We start from the raw sequence: 16,558 nt of genomic DNA, 5'->3' as shown, positions 1-16,558 counted from the left end.
AAACATTCTTGACTAACATGATGAGGACGTCTGAGGTTAACTATCCACCCATCCATTTTTTTGCAGATCACAGGGATGCCAGGACCTCCATTCACCCAACCATCATCGGGGTGACAATGAAGCTTTCTCAAGCCACATGAATGACAGTCTCACAAGCATGTTGTGAGTTTTCCCTGGCCTCCTTCCAGTTGGGTATGCCCAAAACACTTAGACGCATGGTAGTCAGATGCCAAGAACCCCCTTAAGTGGCTCTTTTAGATAAGTAGTCAGCGGTTATACTTGGAGTCCCTCGCAAAGGTTTACCCCCCTCAACCTTCAGGGAGAGCTAATTCTTGCTGCCTATCAGCTACCTCAATCTTTTGGTCACTATGCAGAGCTATGAAAGGAAGGCTATGAACAAAAATTCACCTGTAAATCATCAACTTCTCTGTCCTGCTCAGTTCTCACTTTACCACAACGAACCTGCACAGGTTCTGCACCAATCTGTCATTCTCCTGCTCCAGTCATTTAGTCTCTTCTTAGCAAAAACACGTGATACTTAAACTTTGCAACTTGGAGAAGTAATTTGTCCCTACATCAGAGTCGACACTCAAGCCTTTTCCAGATTAGAACTATAGCTTCAGATTTGGAGTTGCTAATTCTGATCCCAGCTGTTTACATCAGGCTGACAAATACCCCAGTTTAACCTTGTGGTCATCACTTGATGAACATGTTCACAATATGAATCAAAATCATAACACACATGGCGTTCACATAAACCATATAACAAAAATCTCATTTTCCTGTGTTTGCTAGATCCAGTGCAACCTAGTATTGATATGTAGGAAAAGTATTCACACGTGTAATGCTGTGGGGGGTACAACATGGCCAATAGAAAAGAAGAACAACAGGGAGCAGGAACACAAAAAAATGGCACAGTAAAGATAAAGCACAAAACAAATTATCTCAACCTAGCTGTCAGTGCAGTGTGTGCTGCCTTCTGTTTGAAAGCACCATAAAAGGGATCAAACATGGTGCACATAAAGAACAGAGGAAATACAGAGGACAGAGAGTCCCTTGAGGGAGGGTGCCTTGACACTGACAGAACACCTGCACCTTTAAGCACAAATGTTGTCGATAAATGATCTAAAAATTAAGCACAGTGGTGTGGTGGTTAGCACTCATTGCCTCACAACTAGAACGTCCTGGGTTTGATTCCACCACCTGGCCCGGCCTTTCAGTGTGGAGTTCACAAGTTCTCCCGAAATCTCACCTATGACAGCTGGGATCAGCGCCAACCTTGTTAATCTGTTGTGAACATAACATAATCTGTTAATTTATGTTGAATTAATCTGGATAATTACAGATGATAACTATAAATATTTTATAATGATATAGAAGTGAAGACTCTTTCCACTGCTTATTACATAGTTATATGATAAATCCCACATTTTCAAGTGTTAGTTAAGACCGAATGTGGTTTTGTGCGATGCATCAAAATTGACCCAGACCATACTATGAAGGGATGAAATGTGAAGGGTAAGGAGTAAAAAGAAACAACTCTTATTGCTTGAATAACTGTCCATGAGTCTCCAACAGCGCTTTGCAGAAATGTTTTCCTTCTCCTTCCCTGCAAAGAACCTTCAGTTTTTAGATGATTTGAATTTTTTTTAATCATGTGCTGTTTTAATCTAACCTTTTCTTCACCAGCCTTGTGTGCAGTTTAATTTCATAAAAAAAAACAAAAAAAAAACAACCATTTTAAAAATCAACAGTTGCAAAATCCTTTGATGAAATTGTAGGGTTTTGGAGAAGTCTTGCATCAAACAGTCTGCTGTGAACTGTGTTGTGTTTTAGCTTGAATTTGGGGCAGTCAATCCTGTACAAACTGCCCATTGCTAAATGACTAACCTTTCCGTGGAATGATTTATTTACTGTTTGAAGAACTTTTTAAATCACTTGCCATGATCACGGCATGATAACACCACACAGCTTCGATAGAAAAGAGAACATCAAAGGTCTAAATAAATAAATATGATATAAAACATCATGAAATACTTGCAGTGTCTGAAGTGCAATAGTAGTATGCAGGTTTTTCTTACATCATATTCACACGATGTGTTACACTTGCTTTTGCCTTATTGATATAAATAATTTCAAATTTAAGTAATTTAGTTGCCTCAAAGGAAGCTTATACAGCTTTCATGCAGCTTATCATCAAAAAGTGCCCCTCTGTTGTTTACCTCATCATCTGACTGTTTCCTGAGCATGCGGGGGAAAAGAAAAGAAAACAAGTCTGACTGACTGGCTACATTTGGAGTCATTCACACAGATAGTTGATAGTTTAGACAGTTAATAGCTGAGAAAGCACAATAGCACAGTAGAGGTGAGACAGAACACAATGGTATGATCATTGAAATCTATTGACTGGGATTGAGTCTGTAATGTGTGTTTGCCACTGCACATCTTTGTGTGTGTGTAATTCTGTGCTCACTTAGATTTGCATCTATTTTTAGTGGAAATTACTTTATGTAATGATGAGAAATTGGGGTAGAAAATTGACTTTGCTTCCCTTTGATTCAAAGGCAAAGGTCCAGTTGTTCTCCTGTGAATAGCATGCAAAATAAATCCTGGCAATGCAAAGTTTTGGCTGCTTAAAAAACACATTAGGAAGATATGGTAAAATTTGGGAGTTCATATAATACACATATTCTGAGGCCTATAGGCATGAGTGTTTTGCATCTCTTTGGTGTTCTTTTTTAGTCTCTGAGATTTGGTTTTACATACTGATGCAAATAATACAGCAAAACACCACCATTATCCCTGGTACAGCTTATGTTGCACGCCTTCTCTGAAGTCTCTAATGCTAGTGGTGTGATTTCACTCATTCTCTGGTGTGGGTTCACAGGCTCAGACAGCTGTGTTAGTTTTTAACAGATGGGATATTGCTTATTGTCAAAGACAATCTGTATGGATAAACATTCTGTCATTATAAACAGAAAACGCTGAAAGTATTGTGTGCTGGAGTCATTAAAAAGCAGAAACTGCTCTTTTGCATATATAGTGCACTTGGACATAATGTACCGAGACTGCTGGTCAGGGACAGACTGCAAAATCTTAACTGAGGTCCCAAAATATAAGTAAAATACTGTCTAGCATGCTGGTGATAGCATCATGCACTAGGGCTGTTTGGCTGCCAGTGGTTCTAGTAAACTGCATAAAGTTGTTTGAGTAAGGAAGTAGGAGGAGCACCTCCAAATTCTTAAACTTCACCTCCAGTTAGCAGCTAAATGGTCACAATTTCAACACACTTGGGTGTTTTAACAGGACAGTGATCCCAAACAACCATCAAAACATGTATTTGTAATGGATAAAGGAGGCGAACATTAAGTTTCTGGAATGGCCTTTTCAAAGTCCCAACCTCAAACCCTTGAAAAACTTGAAAGCCATGTAGAGGAGGTCACTCTTCTTGTGAATTCATATTATTCGTTGAGAATATCTGGCTGACGGTTTTCTTTAAACATGTGGCAATTTGGTTTTTTTTTTTTTTAATATGTAGGAACTTTATTATTAAAACAGCATGGTTTCATAATGATATTTTAATCTTTATCAAATATCCATGAGGTGCACCAGTGGCTTAGCCCACATCCGTGTTTGAGCAATAATGATCAAGCATTTGTACGGCTAAAATGAAGAGACCTTGCTGCAAGTATCACACTCAAGATTAAACCTTCTAGAAATGAAATCCTGTCATCCCTTCACAGATCCTGTATGAGCACTATGGATGGAGTGAAACCTGCATGTCTCTAGGCTATGATCCCTCACTCTGCCCATATATCTTCTTGCCATAATCTACCAAACCTATCAAGCATTTTTTTTTTTGACAGTTCTTTTCAGACAGACTCAACCTGTCTGTCTACTGACCTGACCTTCCCACTTATCAAAGGAATTTCAGCTGTTAAGGATACAGAACAGTGGAAAACATTTAGCTTTCAGCTTTCCTGTCTACTTTCACATAATCCTTCATAAATATTATCTACATATCCCTTTAGTATCTAACCTGTTTATTCTGCAGCTTGTTCTACTCTTGGTACACAAAGGTGTGAATAATCACAAAATCACAACTGCAGTCAACCAATCAATAGTTTAATTTCATTTGAAAAGCACTTGATAATAAACGCTGCAGAGTGCTTGAACATATTTCTGTGGTGGCTCATATCCCATCTAACTGGTACACCGCTCTGTCAAGACAAGCAATCCATCAATTTACACAGACAACATAATCTCAGGGGTTCACCATGGCCGATAGGCAACATCCCAATTTTCCTCTATGCACTTAATTTGCACAGTAACTTTTATACTGTTTATTTGATTAAAACATGCCCTTTTAACTCACGAATAAAATACATCTCTAGGTGTGCGTTCTGGTTGTGCAGTATTTTCAACATTATATGAATCCATGGATTTAGCACATATAGGCTGGATTATTGTAATTTCATACTATCAGAAGATCCATGAAAACTGCAAAAAGTGTAATGAAAATACAATAAATAGAAGGGGAGGTCATATTTCTCATATATTAGCTTTTCTTTATTTGTTCCCTGCAAAATTGAGAACAAAATTTCAAACCCTACTGCTAACATAAACCCCTAATGACCAAGCTCCATCATATCTGAAAGACCTTATAATACAATATTATCCCAGTGGGCCACTTCACTCTCATGGGGCAGGCTTACTGGTGGCTTGTGGAGTTGACAAAATTAAAAGAAAAGCAGAGTCTTTAGCGTTTAGCTGTGAAAACAGCCCCTTGTCTTTGGAGAAAGAGAGACTTTTAAGATCAGACTGAAGAACTTTCTATTGTGATAATAGTTCATATCAGGTGATACTGAGTTATGCTGCTAGAGGCAGAGGCCTTTGAAGTGTGTGTGTGTGTATGTTTACACATCTTTGCAAGGACCAAAAATTGGAATTCGGTTTTAGTATCAGGGTTACAATTAGGTTATGATTAGGTTTAGACTGAAGGTTTAGGGTTTGGCATTCATTTTTGAGGGTTAGGGTAAGCGGCTAAGGAAAACATTAGGCCAATTTGATGTCCTGACTAAGATATGAAAATGTGTGTGTGTGTGTGTGTGTGTGTGTGTGTGTGTGTGTGTGTGTGTGTGTGTGTTTGTGTGTGTGTGTGTGTGTGTGTGTGTGTGTGTGTGTGTGTCTTTGTGGTGTATCTACCTGTATCTTCGTGTGTCTCTGGCTACAAAGCTGTGCATTTTGCTGGCTGCTGAACATTTATTGTCCTCATCTTTTCACCCTGCTCTCCCCTGATCTCAGCTGATTAAGGCAAGAGGACTGCCTTCCCTGAACCTGGTTTTGTTAGAGTTTGTTTCTTTCAGATGTATGGTCAAAGCTAAAGGGTCCCTCACAATAAAATTGCAAGTGCTGTAGAAGAAGAAAAAGAACACACTGTGCAAAGATGAGATAGGCTTGACATCATTTCTGAGACAGGCATAACCCAAATGTTCTCTTACCATAATTACTGCCATAGAAGTTCTAATGTCACTCCTGGCTATATAATAGTATGAAGTGTTCTTCCATAATGGGCAGTGGCATCTTTGCAGTTAGCACGAAGCTAACATCAGTGTGAGATTAGTGTGACAGGGATGATGACTTCTAGTCTGTGTCAGTAGTAGCATTCCTTTGTTTGCCAGGGTCCTCTACCAGGAAAATGAAAACATGCACATGAGCTGGTGTAATAAGCATCTCACTGAGATGAATGAGAGGTATTGATTAAGTATTGCTGATGTTTGCAGAAGCAATTACCAAACGCAGTATGGATCACAATGTGGCATTTGAGATGAGACTGCAGATCTAAAACGGCAGATTTACCTTGACAGAAGGACACCTAAAGGACAGAAAATGGTACAGTCATTTCTTTCTGTGGTGACACTCTTTTCTCCCTTCTTTTCTATCCCTGTTGATGCTGATACCATTAAAAAAAATTAAATGGCATAGATAAGCGGCTCTATCTTAGTGTTAAAAATGAGGTACAAACCAAAAGGGAGAAATATAGAAATTACTGGTTAAATACATATTGCTCAAATTCTCACGACCAGTGAGACGAGGAGAAGGATTTTACCTACTGACAACTATCAGCTGTAGGAAATATGTATTCAGAAGTTATTTTCTCCTTTGGTTTTTATTGTCTAAGCTGCTCATATTACCTCTAACCACGATACAGCTATGACTGTATGTGACATTTCTGACATGTCATTTACATGTCAGAAATGTTGGAAAAACTAAGCTGATTTAAATGTGGTCAACCTCCTCTTTAAGGTCATCATCTTGTTCACTTCCAGGCCACTTTCAATGCAGCTCCTACTTTTAGATCACATCCTGGAAATCCTGTTTTTGCACAGAGAGGAAAAATCACAATTTTTCTGGGTGTCAAGTAGAGTCGTTTTCAGCAGTTGTCAGTTAAAGAATCCAGGCTCCAAACCCACCATCGGGTGAGGTGTGAGACCAGAAGCATGCTAATAATTTTTTTTCAGCATTCACATAATGTGCACTTTGAATTAGTCCCCCGGGGTGAGACTGTCAACATGTACTTCATCTGTAACATCCTAAAGTGTCTGTTGTGTCCTAAATGACTGGAACTGTGATTCATGTCAGCGTGTCATCATGCATGACTAAAAACACATACACTAACACAGTCTAAACTTACCACCTGCCTCATTCATCAGATTTGCCTTCCTATGACTTCATCTATTCCCCAAAAATAAACATCAGATTGAAAGGTTGCTGTTGTGACACACTGGAGGAGATTCAGCGCACATCATGGAGGCACAAGTACAAATGCACGTAATGGGACTTCTCCAGAACCATCTACAGAAGAGAAAATGACTCAGTGGTGCGCAACAAGAGGACCAAGCATAAGCCAATACAAATCAGGGTATGTGTTTTTTCATGTTGTTGTTTTTTTGTTTTTTTTTTAGCTTTTTTAGCCATTCCCAGAAAGTTTTGATTACACCTCACGTAATATACTGATGAGCCTTATTTTTTTTAAAATTCTTAAGCAGAAAAACAATCTCATATCACATGTTACACATTAGATAAAACAAAGGATGCAAAACCTTCCTCTGTGAAGAAATTCAAATTGTTTGGGAAAGTCTTTAAAGTGCCTGATGCACTAAGCCTCATGTGTCCAAAAGGCCTGTGTAAGAAAAAGCAAAGAGCTTTAAGCCTTTAGCTGTCCTGAAGTGAGGCCTTCACCTCTAGCCAAGGACCAGGGGTGGATGGACTGTCTCCAGCTGAGACCCTGCAACATTTACACCTTCAGAGCTGTCACACCTCGCCCACAGGAGGAAAGGAATATTTTGGCCATTTTTCTTTTACATTTTATAAGGCATGTGGATGTACTTGAAAGTCAAGCTGAATAGTTGACTGCTATAAATCATGCAGAGCCCAAATTTTCATCCACTTCTGCTCACAGTTTGTAAATTCAATATAAATTTGATCATTTTTCTCTAGATCTCATTCATTCAATTCAAGCCACTTGTGGTTTGGAACAAAGATGCTGACCGAGTCGGGAGTAGCAACTGGCACCTGTCAGAGATGCCCGACTGAATTTTGTTGTATGAATGTGAAGTAAACTGGAGCACAAATTATCATTCACATGAGCATGTTGAACCAAATTTTTTAAAATATTTGTTGTAATACAAGAAATAAAAAGCATGACAAGTATGTTGCATCACATATTGTGGTGTAATGGTGAAACTGACACCCAATTTTCTTTTCTGCAAACACAAACACAAGTTTAATCGTTTTACAATTAATTTACAATCTCAGCACAAACAATACAAATTGATAGGCTGTGGTTTTGGTTTTTTTGCACATACACTTTGAATTTGTTGCACTAAATTAACAGCTGACTCTCAGGGTGCTGTTTGTTCCCAGCTTCCCCCTGAACCAAGCGCAGGAAATGGAATGGGGCAAAGTGAAATGCCCTGCCTTGAGATGATTCTACTTTAAGAGGAAACCTTTTGACTCAGCTTCAACATGCCTGCAGTGCAAATGGAAGAAATGAAAATCAATCACTAGACTCATTTTTCTTCTCACCCCAGTTCACCAATTTGCCTCTACACCAGTCAGAAATATTTTAAGTGCTCCTTATCTTCGTCAAATCAAAGAGCTTTAAACCACCGTCTACTAATCTAATATCCCTCAAACTTTTTCCTACTGCAACCTTAGTTCTGAAAAAGTTGAGTCTTATGCAGAATGTAAATCAGAGCAGAATTCATTTAAACTATATGTATTTAAATGTGTGCTTAAATGATCTAAAAATAGGAGAACTAGGAAAAGAGAAAAGATAAACAAAATTTGAGGGAAAGAATCAAAACAAAGACAGGGCAGAGAAAATAACACAACAGTCCTCCCCAACCATGCGGTCCTTGGGGTAGCCAACAGAAAACAGAAGTATTGTTCTCCTCTGCCGAATCTCGGTTTTGAAATCTGGGGCGATGGTCCAAAGGGGAACTGACAGAGACTGTCTGTCTCTGAGATAAAATGGAGCTTCAAAGCAAAGGCCAGTTGCAGTTTAACATTGATTGGAAAGCATCAAAAATGTTTTCTCAAAAAACTAAAGCTGCCCACTCACTAACCTCAGCTTTCAGTGCATTTTTTCTACTGTTGGTGGTTCAATATTGTTTCTTATACATTTTCTTGTTGTCCATCTTGTCATGTGTGTTTCTGTTCATTGTATGAGGATGTCGTTATTCTGTAAGCATTAAACACGACTTTTGCACAGAGGGGGTCAGGCAGAACCCAGAAGTGTACAGCTGTCTTCAAATCAACCACAGTACCAAAAGTGTAGCATGTAGGGTAATTACAACAGTTGGCAAAATAAGTTGTAATACCGAAATGGATGTAAATTATATTTAATATAAACAAACTCACATTTCAAATATAAAGCACTTGTGGTACATTTAAACATAATCAGTTATAAATCTCACTCACTTCATCATCCCATTATTTTACAATACTCACCTCAAAATTAGTCTTATTAATAAAAAAGTAGTTTATTTATCAAGAATAGTTGCATAGTTAAATGCAAAGAAGTTAGAAAAACAAGATATGAATGAAATAAAAATGAAAAAGTATGGAAAATAATGAGGTGGCATTAAAAAGCATTGGTACTATCCAGTATCAAGACTTTATAAAACCCATCTGAAACTGTGTCATTGAGTTTGAGTTCCTGTGAGTGAAAGAAGGGGAAAAATGCAATTCATTGGAGGTGCTGCTGTTTGAATACCTAACATGAGTTGCTTAAAAATGTATAACTATGAAATATAATATGGCTTTAAGTAGAATTATTTTTCATGTGTGAATGCTTGACCTTGGCAGGGAAGTGCTTCAAAATGTAAGTCATGCTGTGAAGAACTGATTAATTACTTGAGTATTTATTTGTTCTTTTTATTCTGCGCATGGTGGTCATGAGAGAAGGGTTAGAGATACGAAAACTGCATAAAAAGTTAATATCAAGATCATAAGTTTTTTAAAAATTGCAAAAATGTTGTTGTTAGGCTCCGTCCATCAGTATATTGAATTTGAAATGAAATGTTGAATACAACATTAAAGTGCCAAGTCTTTATTTTTACATCAATACTGAAAGAACAGACTTGGCTGCTAAATACTGAGTGTTCATATAACTGGAGTGAAGCTCTCAGAAACCATCGCAGGTGTATGAGAGACTGAAAAAAACAACAAAAAAACGGTTACATTTTTAAATAGGCACACAGAGAAGAGCTAGAAAAAAGTAATCTTGTGGACTGATGGAAAATCAAGCATTTATTGCTTGGAGGTGTACCATCTGCCAGTAAAACTGGCACACTATCTACAGATACCACAAGTGCTTCCAAACTCACTGGCATTTTATCATTCAGCAGGACGATGACCCAAGTGGCAACCACTGTTGATGATTAGAATCTGTCACCTTAGTCTCAGTGCAACATGCATTCCCACAGTCTGAACACCAACCATGCAGGACAGGCAGAGATATCCCACAATAAAGAATGACCTAAAGGCCTGTGCAGCTGAGGCCTAAAAGAACATCAAAAGGGAAAATGCAAAGACTTAGTTATGTCTGTTGGTTAAAGACCTCAGCATTGTTGTTCCAAGGTGTGTCCTTACAGTGTGAAGCCCACACGTTTTTTCTCTTTATGTTAAACATCACAACAGAATAGTCTAGGGCAACGTCAAAGCAGGGATGTCAAACTCATTTTACATTGTGGGCCACATACAACCCAGTTTGATCTGAAGAGTGAAAGACCAGTGAAAAATATTTAAATTATGAGTCCTTAAGATGTGTTAATATAAGAAAAAGAATTGCAATTTCAACAGTACCTATCAGTTTTTTGATATAATAAATGTATACAATTACAGAAAAGGGTACCTCATTGCCCAGGCTGTCCTGTATTTATACAGTAAAGCATAAAGTTTTTGGTTCATTTACATTTGGTTTACTGTGGACCCACTGTAAAGAATTAAAATTTAAAAAATCTACAATACATGCATTTAATCTTTTACTTATCTACTTTGGTGTAGTGTGAATGGCAATGGGGGAGGGCTTTATGAATAGAAAAGCTGTAAAACGTATGAAAATACAGTTAAAAGTTCAAAATATGTGCAGTTCTTCAGCTCTTCTTCTAATATTCTTCATAGTCCCCAGGACTTATGTTTGGTACCCCTGGTCTATATAGACCAGTGCACTTAAAATTAAATATATGGTGAAAGTGAGTAAAATATTAAACACCAGTTCCTACATCAACAGTGGAGAGCTGAATCTTGGATGCCTGCTTTCTAAGCAGTGTTTCAGATAAAATGCCAAATCTGAGACTAACCGAGGAAAAAATAACATAGGCCTATATATATTTTAAACTTAAGGAAACAATAAAGTTGAGCAAAAGAAAACCGACAACAGTCAGAAAAATATTATTTCAAAAATGTGGTTTGGAAAGATGAATCTAAATTTGATGTTTGAGTATATTTGAGAACAAACAAAAAAACCAAAACAGGATATCTGTGGAAAAATAGTCTGGATATTTACAGTCTGGGCTAATGTAACATACATGCATGTCTACATATCATGAATAATTTAGCAAATACCAAAAGTTTAGCTTTGTAACTCCAAATGCTTTGTTTGACTGTGTTCGTACATGCATGTGTGTGCAACAAGACAATAAGACAGACAAAAATTCATTCCTATGAAAAATGGGAGTATTTGATATACACAAAAAGTCAGTTTAAAGGTTATGGCAAGTTTTGAGCTGCAACAGCAGACTGATGAGGGGATTAAATAATTAAAAAGAGGCACTTCCTGTCTCGACTGAATCTCGGCTTCTGTACCCAGGTAAAGCAGCTATTTGTGTGTTAAACTCAAAGGCAAATTATTATTTTATGCCTCCCTACAGACAATGCTAAAAACACTTCACTTGAACACAGATTTTGATGTATCAGTAACGAAGTCCAGTTTTCACAAAAAAATAAGTAAACTGTCAGACATCCTTATAACAGAGTATTTTAACAATTAAAAGTTACTTTTTTGTATTTTTTCCCTTCAGTAACTTTAAGACATCTGACCATAGAATAGACATTAAGCCGGGGCGCTAAAGCAGACAGTAATATGATTTGCTGTGATGCCAGCAGCTACTGAAAATGGCAATAATGGGCACCCTGGGATGAGAATGCATTGAAACCGAAATGGTTTTGATTGTAAGCTATTCCGTTCTTTAAATGTCATTTCTTTACTTTGTAAAAGTGAGAATGCAGATGTCATTGTTCTTATAAATCAATGAACATGTATAAATGAAGGAATTTTGCCTGTGTGCATCGAGGCTGGTGCAAGCTGTGTGTGTGTCCTTAGACAAAAAACAGGTGGCTGTCAGGTTTTGTCTCCAATAAAATCTCACAAATCTTCCCATGTGAGGTGTAATCAATGTCTGTTTGTGTGAGAGAGAGAAATAAACTATAGGTGAATTTGGCTGGCAGGTGAAGGGGTCAGTGAAGTTTGCAGCACTGCTTTGGCTGATAGTCATAGGAAGGCAGATGGACAGGTTGGCAGAGCGATAGACAGGCCGACGGTTGCGCAGTGATGCTGACAGAGAAAGAAGACAGACAGGTGGGCAGAACAGCAGGACAGGTGAAGGAAATGGTCACAAAAGCAGACAAGCAAAGCGAACAGAGGAACACGGATGAATATTCAACCAGGCAGGGGGTCAGACGGATATTCAGACAGGGACAAAAGAGAGGGCAGGCTTTAAGGTGTACCAACTAGACGAGAGGAGAGGCATATGAAATCAGATGTGTTTGCAAGCAGAAAGACAGAAAGGTGGCTGGTAGGTACAAATAAAAAGACAGAAATGGGATGTTAGATAAAGAAAGCCAAAGTGAAACAAAAGAGTAAAGTCAAAAGAGTGTAGTGGAAGCAATTTTACCATTTCGCGTGTTTTAGGTTACGTTTTCGTCTGGTGTCAGGTAACTTTAATATAAATGATAGTATAATAATAAAAGTCATGCTCAATATGACTAATTGAGTGCAACATTTATTGTAATGTAACACTTTCATTTTTGATCTTCAGTAGGCAGTAGTAAAGTAAGAATTTTTTTTATATAGTGCTTTTCAAAACAGTGATCTATTACAAAGTGCTTTACAAACATGTTAAAAATACAGTTGAATGAAAATATCTTAATCACAAAAAAACAGCATAATACACAAAAGCATTATAATAAAGCATGATCTTGAGGAAAGCTACTATTCCATTTCAAAATGCCAATCCACACCCTGTGGCTGTTGCATTACTGAAGCAAATTTCCTCCTATAACAATGATCTAAAGTACAGCTTGAAACTATGCAAGACTTATTTAGCAAAGAATTTGTCATCTGGTTTTCTGTGTATAGTGGCACAGAAATCAGACCTCGGGGTATTTAAGTTGTTGTGAGAACAGTTTGATTAAAGGGTATATAAGTGCCCATTAAATCAATTAACACTGTGGGAGGATCTTCAGGAAGCATGTCGCCACATTATCTCATCAAACTGACAGCTACAGTGTAAATGTATAAAAGGCAGTGGATACTGCAAATGGACCATTCTTGGATGAAAGCAAAGTTTGGGTTACAAAAATGGTTATTTTAAATAAAAGTTATCATTTCTATCCTGTCTGTGGCTTGACCACATTTTCTATTATCTCTCAGATTGGATTACTAAAAGTATGAAATTTTAAAAAATACAATTAAAAGTAATAGGGCACTGTGAAAGTGTGGGCCTCTGGAGACTAAGCAAAGTGTGTTGTTGTTTGCATATGACCAGGCCAACCCTGATCACTAGTGGACCACACAATAGTCTTTTGATGTGTGGCAGTTGTTTAATACTTTGGAAATATTCCTTCCAAACAGAATGATCATACTGTCTCAAAAAATGAGGCATTTCCTCGAGTCAGGTGAGGATACCAGGCTACAATATGAAAGTGCTGAAAACATATTTTCAGTATTTATATACAAGTGGGAATTTCCACCAGTAAGCCAAATTTAAATGGCATGTGGAGGTAATCTTCAATATTTATGTGATTGACCTATTTTTTCATCAAGACCTGGAATAAGAATGAACACTGTGAAGCCCTTTTGAAAAGAGCTATGCAGCATATGGTGGCCTGGTATCCCACTTCAACACGCAGTGCAAGACAGGCTTAATTCTCACCTTGAATATGTCTCTTGATGTAATTTTCTTTCTGTTTTCCCTCCATCTGTTTTTTCATCTTCTTCAATAGCCTTGATTCTTTAAAGACGCAGCAACTGAAGCACCATCTTATATCACCTCACATTCTATTTCCATTTACCTGTTCTTCTCCTCTCTCACTCCTCTGCTCTTCTTCCCCACTTACCATTCTCCTCTCCTCACTTTTCATCTCTTATCCACGGTTCCCTCCTAAGCCTTTTCCCCCCTCACCATAACCTCTGCTTCTCTCTCCTCCTACCTACCATTAGTCACCACCTCCCGCTCCTCTCCTGTCAAAATTTCTCTTCCCCGACTCTCTCCCTGTTTCAGTCCTTTCCTGTAAGGTCAGCCCATATTGGATCGATCAGGGTCATCTATCTTCCAGTATCTCAGTGGGCGTGCCTCCTATTTCAAAAGTGATCATTAGCCAATCATTAATCTAGATCAGACCATCAGACCATTAACCAATCGTTAATCTGGATCCTGTTTAAACTCGGCCTGCTGATTGGGTCCCGGGTGACCTCTGACATGTGACTTACCAAAGAAACACATCCGTTAAACAATGTATGATTGGGTGTCCTCATACATAAAACAGGTAGCTGTCTGGTTTTGTCTCCAGTAAAATCTCACAAATCTTCCCACATGACACATAATCAATGTGCTGTATTTTTTTTTTTTTTGACATGTCGGGATTATGAATAAATGACACCAGTACCATGCCAATGACCATGTCCGCATTTCTTTCGCACTGACACTGTGAAAAGTGAGGGGTGGCTGGGTTGTAAAGTAAACATGGGGTTAAATCTCCTTGGAATGTGCGCAGAAAGACCACGCTCTGGTGCCAGTGGTCTCACCAACACAGAGGCTGACTCGAGCCAAGCAGCGCGTGCGCTCTGGAAAGCTTCTACTTGGGTGTCTTTTGTTTTTCTGGGTGTTTTTTTAAAAAGGGGGAAACGTTTAAAAAAAACAGCTGCCTTTGCCCCTGCCTTGTGGATGATAATGGGATGATTTTCCTTTGACTCCATTAAGCTATCAGACTTTTCCAGAGGTGGATTTCACTGCTTTGGAATGTGTTTGATGCGCATTAACCTTTTTCGACCTAGGCAGGGCTTGCCTACACACTCTGCTGCATTTTCTTTTCTGCCTGTGGAATATGTGGAAATGTTGCCGTTTGTTTCCACGACATGTTTAGTAATCCGAGGCTTGAATGATGAAAATCTTTTGAGATGAAAAACAGCACTTTTGGGGATCATTTTTTGCTTGTGCGCGGCTCGTGCCTAATCTCGCGCCTCAGCAGCCTGTTGTCTGTGTCCGAGGGAAAACGCACAACTTTACCACGAGCTGGAACCGGTCCTGTTGCGGGGGCTACCGCTGGTCTGTGCGGCACACCGGGGCCACAGGCAGGGGGCCAAGACGCAGACCAACGGAGCGGTCCCGGTGTTCAGCCGCTGTGTGGTTGGACCGGGCATCCGGAGGAGCTGTGGAGCGGGGATGATGAAGTCGGTGGGGATGGTGATGATGAGTGGCCCGGCAGCGCGACCAGGCACCAGGGTCTTGCCACTAATATGTTTAGTGTTGTGCGCTCTCATCTTTCTTCCGATTTGCGCTCACTCGCACCCGCAACCGTGCCAAGTGCTCAAACGAATCGGCCACACGGTTCGGATAGGAGCTCTGCACGTTCAGCCTCGCTTGCTCTCTGCTATGGCTGTCAGCGGCTCTGAGGACTGGGGAGACGAAAGAGAGTTGACAGAAGAGCAGCAGTTGGAGTTGGAAAGACCGTTTAAAACAAGTGCCAGTGCGCCTGGGTATGGTAGCCTTAGGACTAGAGCGTCCGTTAACAGTCAGCGTGGCGCAAACAGGAGTAAAAGCCAGGCACGCCAACGGGAGGAGAACACCTCGGCGGAAAATCGCGTGTTCGCACCCCGAGACTCGGTTCTGCTTGCCGTCGAGGCTCTGAACCGGGCTGGGTTGCTACCCTACAATTTATCCTTGGAGATTGTCATGGCTGTTGGATCCACACTCGGAGAACTGCCCGCGTTCTCCTTTTCCTCTACGGGCAACCCCGAAAACGAGGACCCGCTGTCCTTCGTGGAGAGTGTATGTCACACCGTGGTTGTGCAGGGGGTTTCTGCCATGATCGCCTTTCCACGGAACAGGGACGAGTTCGTCAAGTTGGAATTCGTCTCACTCGCGCTTCAGGTACCTGTAGTCAGCGTTGTGCAGAGGGAGTTCTCGCGCCACAGTAAGGTAAAAAGTTATTTCCTAGCTAAATTTGAACTGTTAACTGTTGATTGCTTCACTTCGGCATACAACTGCAATGTGGTGTGTCTGCACTGGTGTGACGTGTTATAGTAATATAACGCAAGAAACTTTACATCGCAGTCTGACAACCTCTTTAAAGTGCGTGTACACCATGCACCGAATGCATGTAATTTATTTAACTAATTTAAATACGTGTGGATACAGACTACAGTGCACCGCGAGCCATCAGTGGCCATCATTTAAGCCAGGGACTAGAGCTAGAAACGCCTCCTTCAGTGGCTGATTGTTGATGTCCCTTCAACAAGAGCACAGATCTTCCCGTTCTTGTTCAGCGTTTACCCAGTCAATCAAACTTAAATGGCACAATTTAAGGTGAAATGGCACAAGCTGGCTTTCATAACTCTGAAAAAAAAGTTTCATTAAACAGTCAAAGACAAAAGGAGCATGGGGGAAAGCCGCTCTGTCCATGGTGCTGAAATCTACTGAATTTAAAGGGTGTTTCAGCAGAAAAAAGAGCAGTGCTTCTCTTCTGCAGAATAAAATGTTTAAAAATGGTT

The 16,558-nt window shown here is 39.5% G+C and overlaps 1 protein-coding gene across 1 annotated transcript in view; it reads left to right on the top strand.

The window, feature by feature from the left end:
- Window positions 1-14,604: 14,604 nt before the first annotated feature.
- The window catches only part of grin3a (glutamate receptor, ionotropic, N-methyl-D-aspartate 3A), a 54,113-nt gene continuing 52,159 nt past the window's right edge, over window positions 14,605-16,558 (top strand). The window contains exon 1 of the mRNA XM_005948267.3: window positions 14,605-15,986. Coding sequence (XP_005948329.1) covers window positions 15,231-15,986 — 756 coding nt within the window. The 5' untranslated portion in view covers window positions 14,605-15,230. The remainder of the gene's footprint in view (window positions 15,987-16,558) is intronic.

This window comes from Haplochromis burtoni, unplaced genomic scaffold, assembly GCF_018398535.1.
Source record: "Haplochromis burtoni strain Fernald_Lab_line unplaced genomic scaffold, NCSU_Asbu1 Contig_583, whole genome shotgun sequence".
Classification (NCBI taxonomy): Eukaryota; Metazoa; Chordata; class Actinopteri; order Cichliformes; family Cichlidae; genus Haplochromis; species Haplochromis burtoni.
The sequence above is the reverse complement of the archived record's forward strand: the minus strand, read 5'-3'. Positions and strand labels throughout refer to the sequence as shown.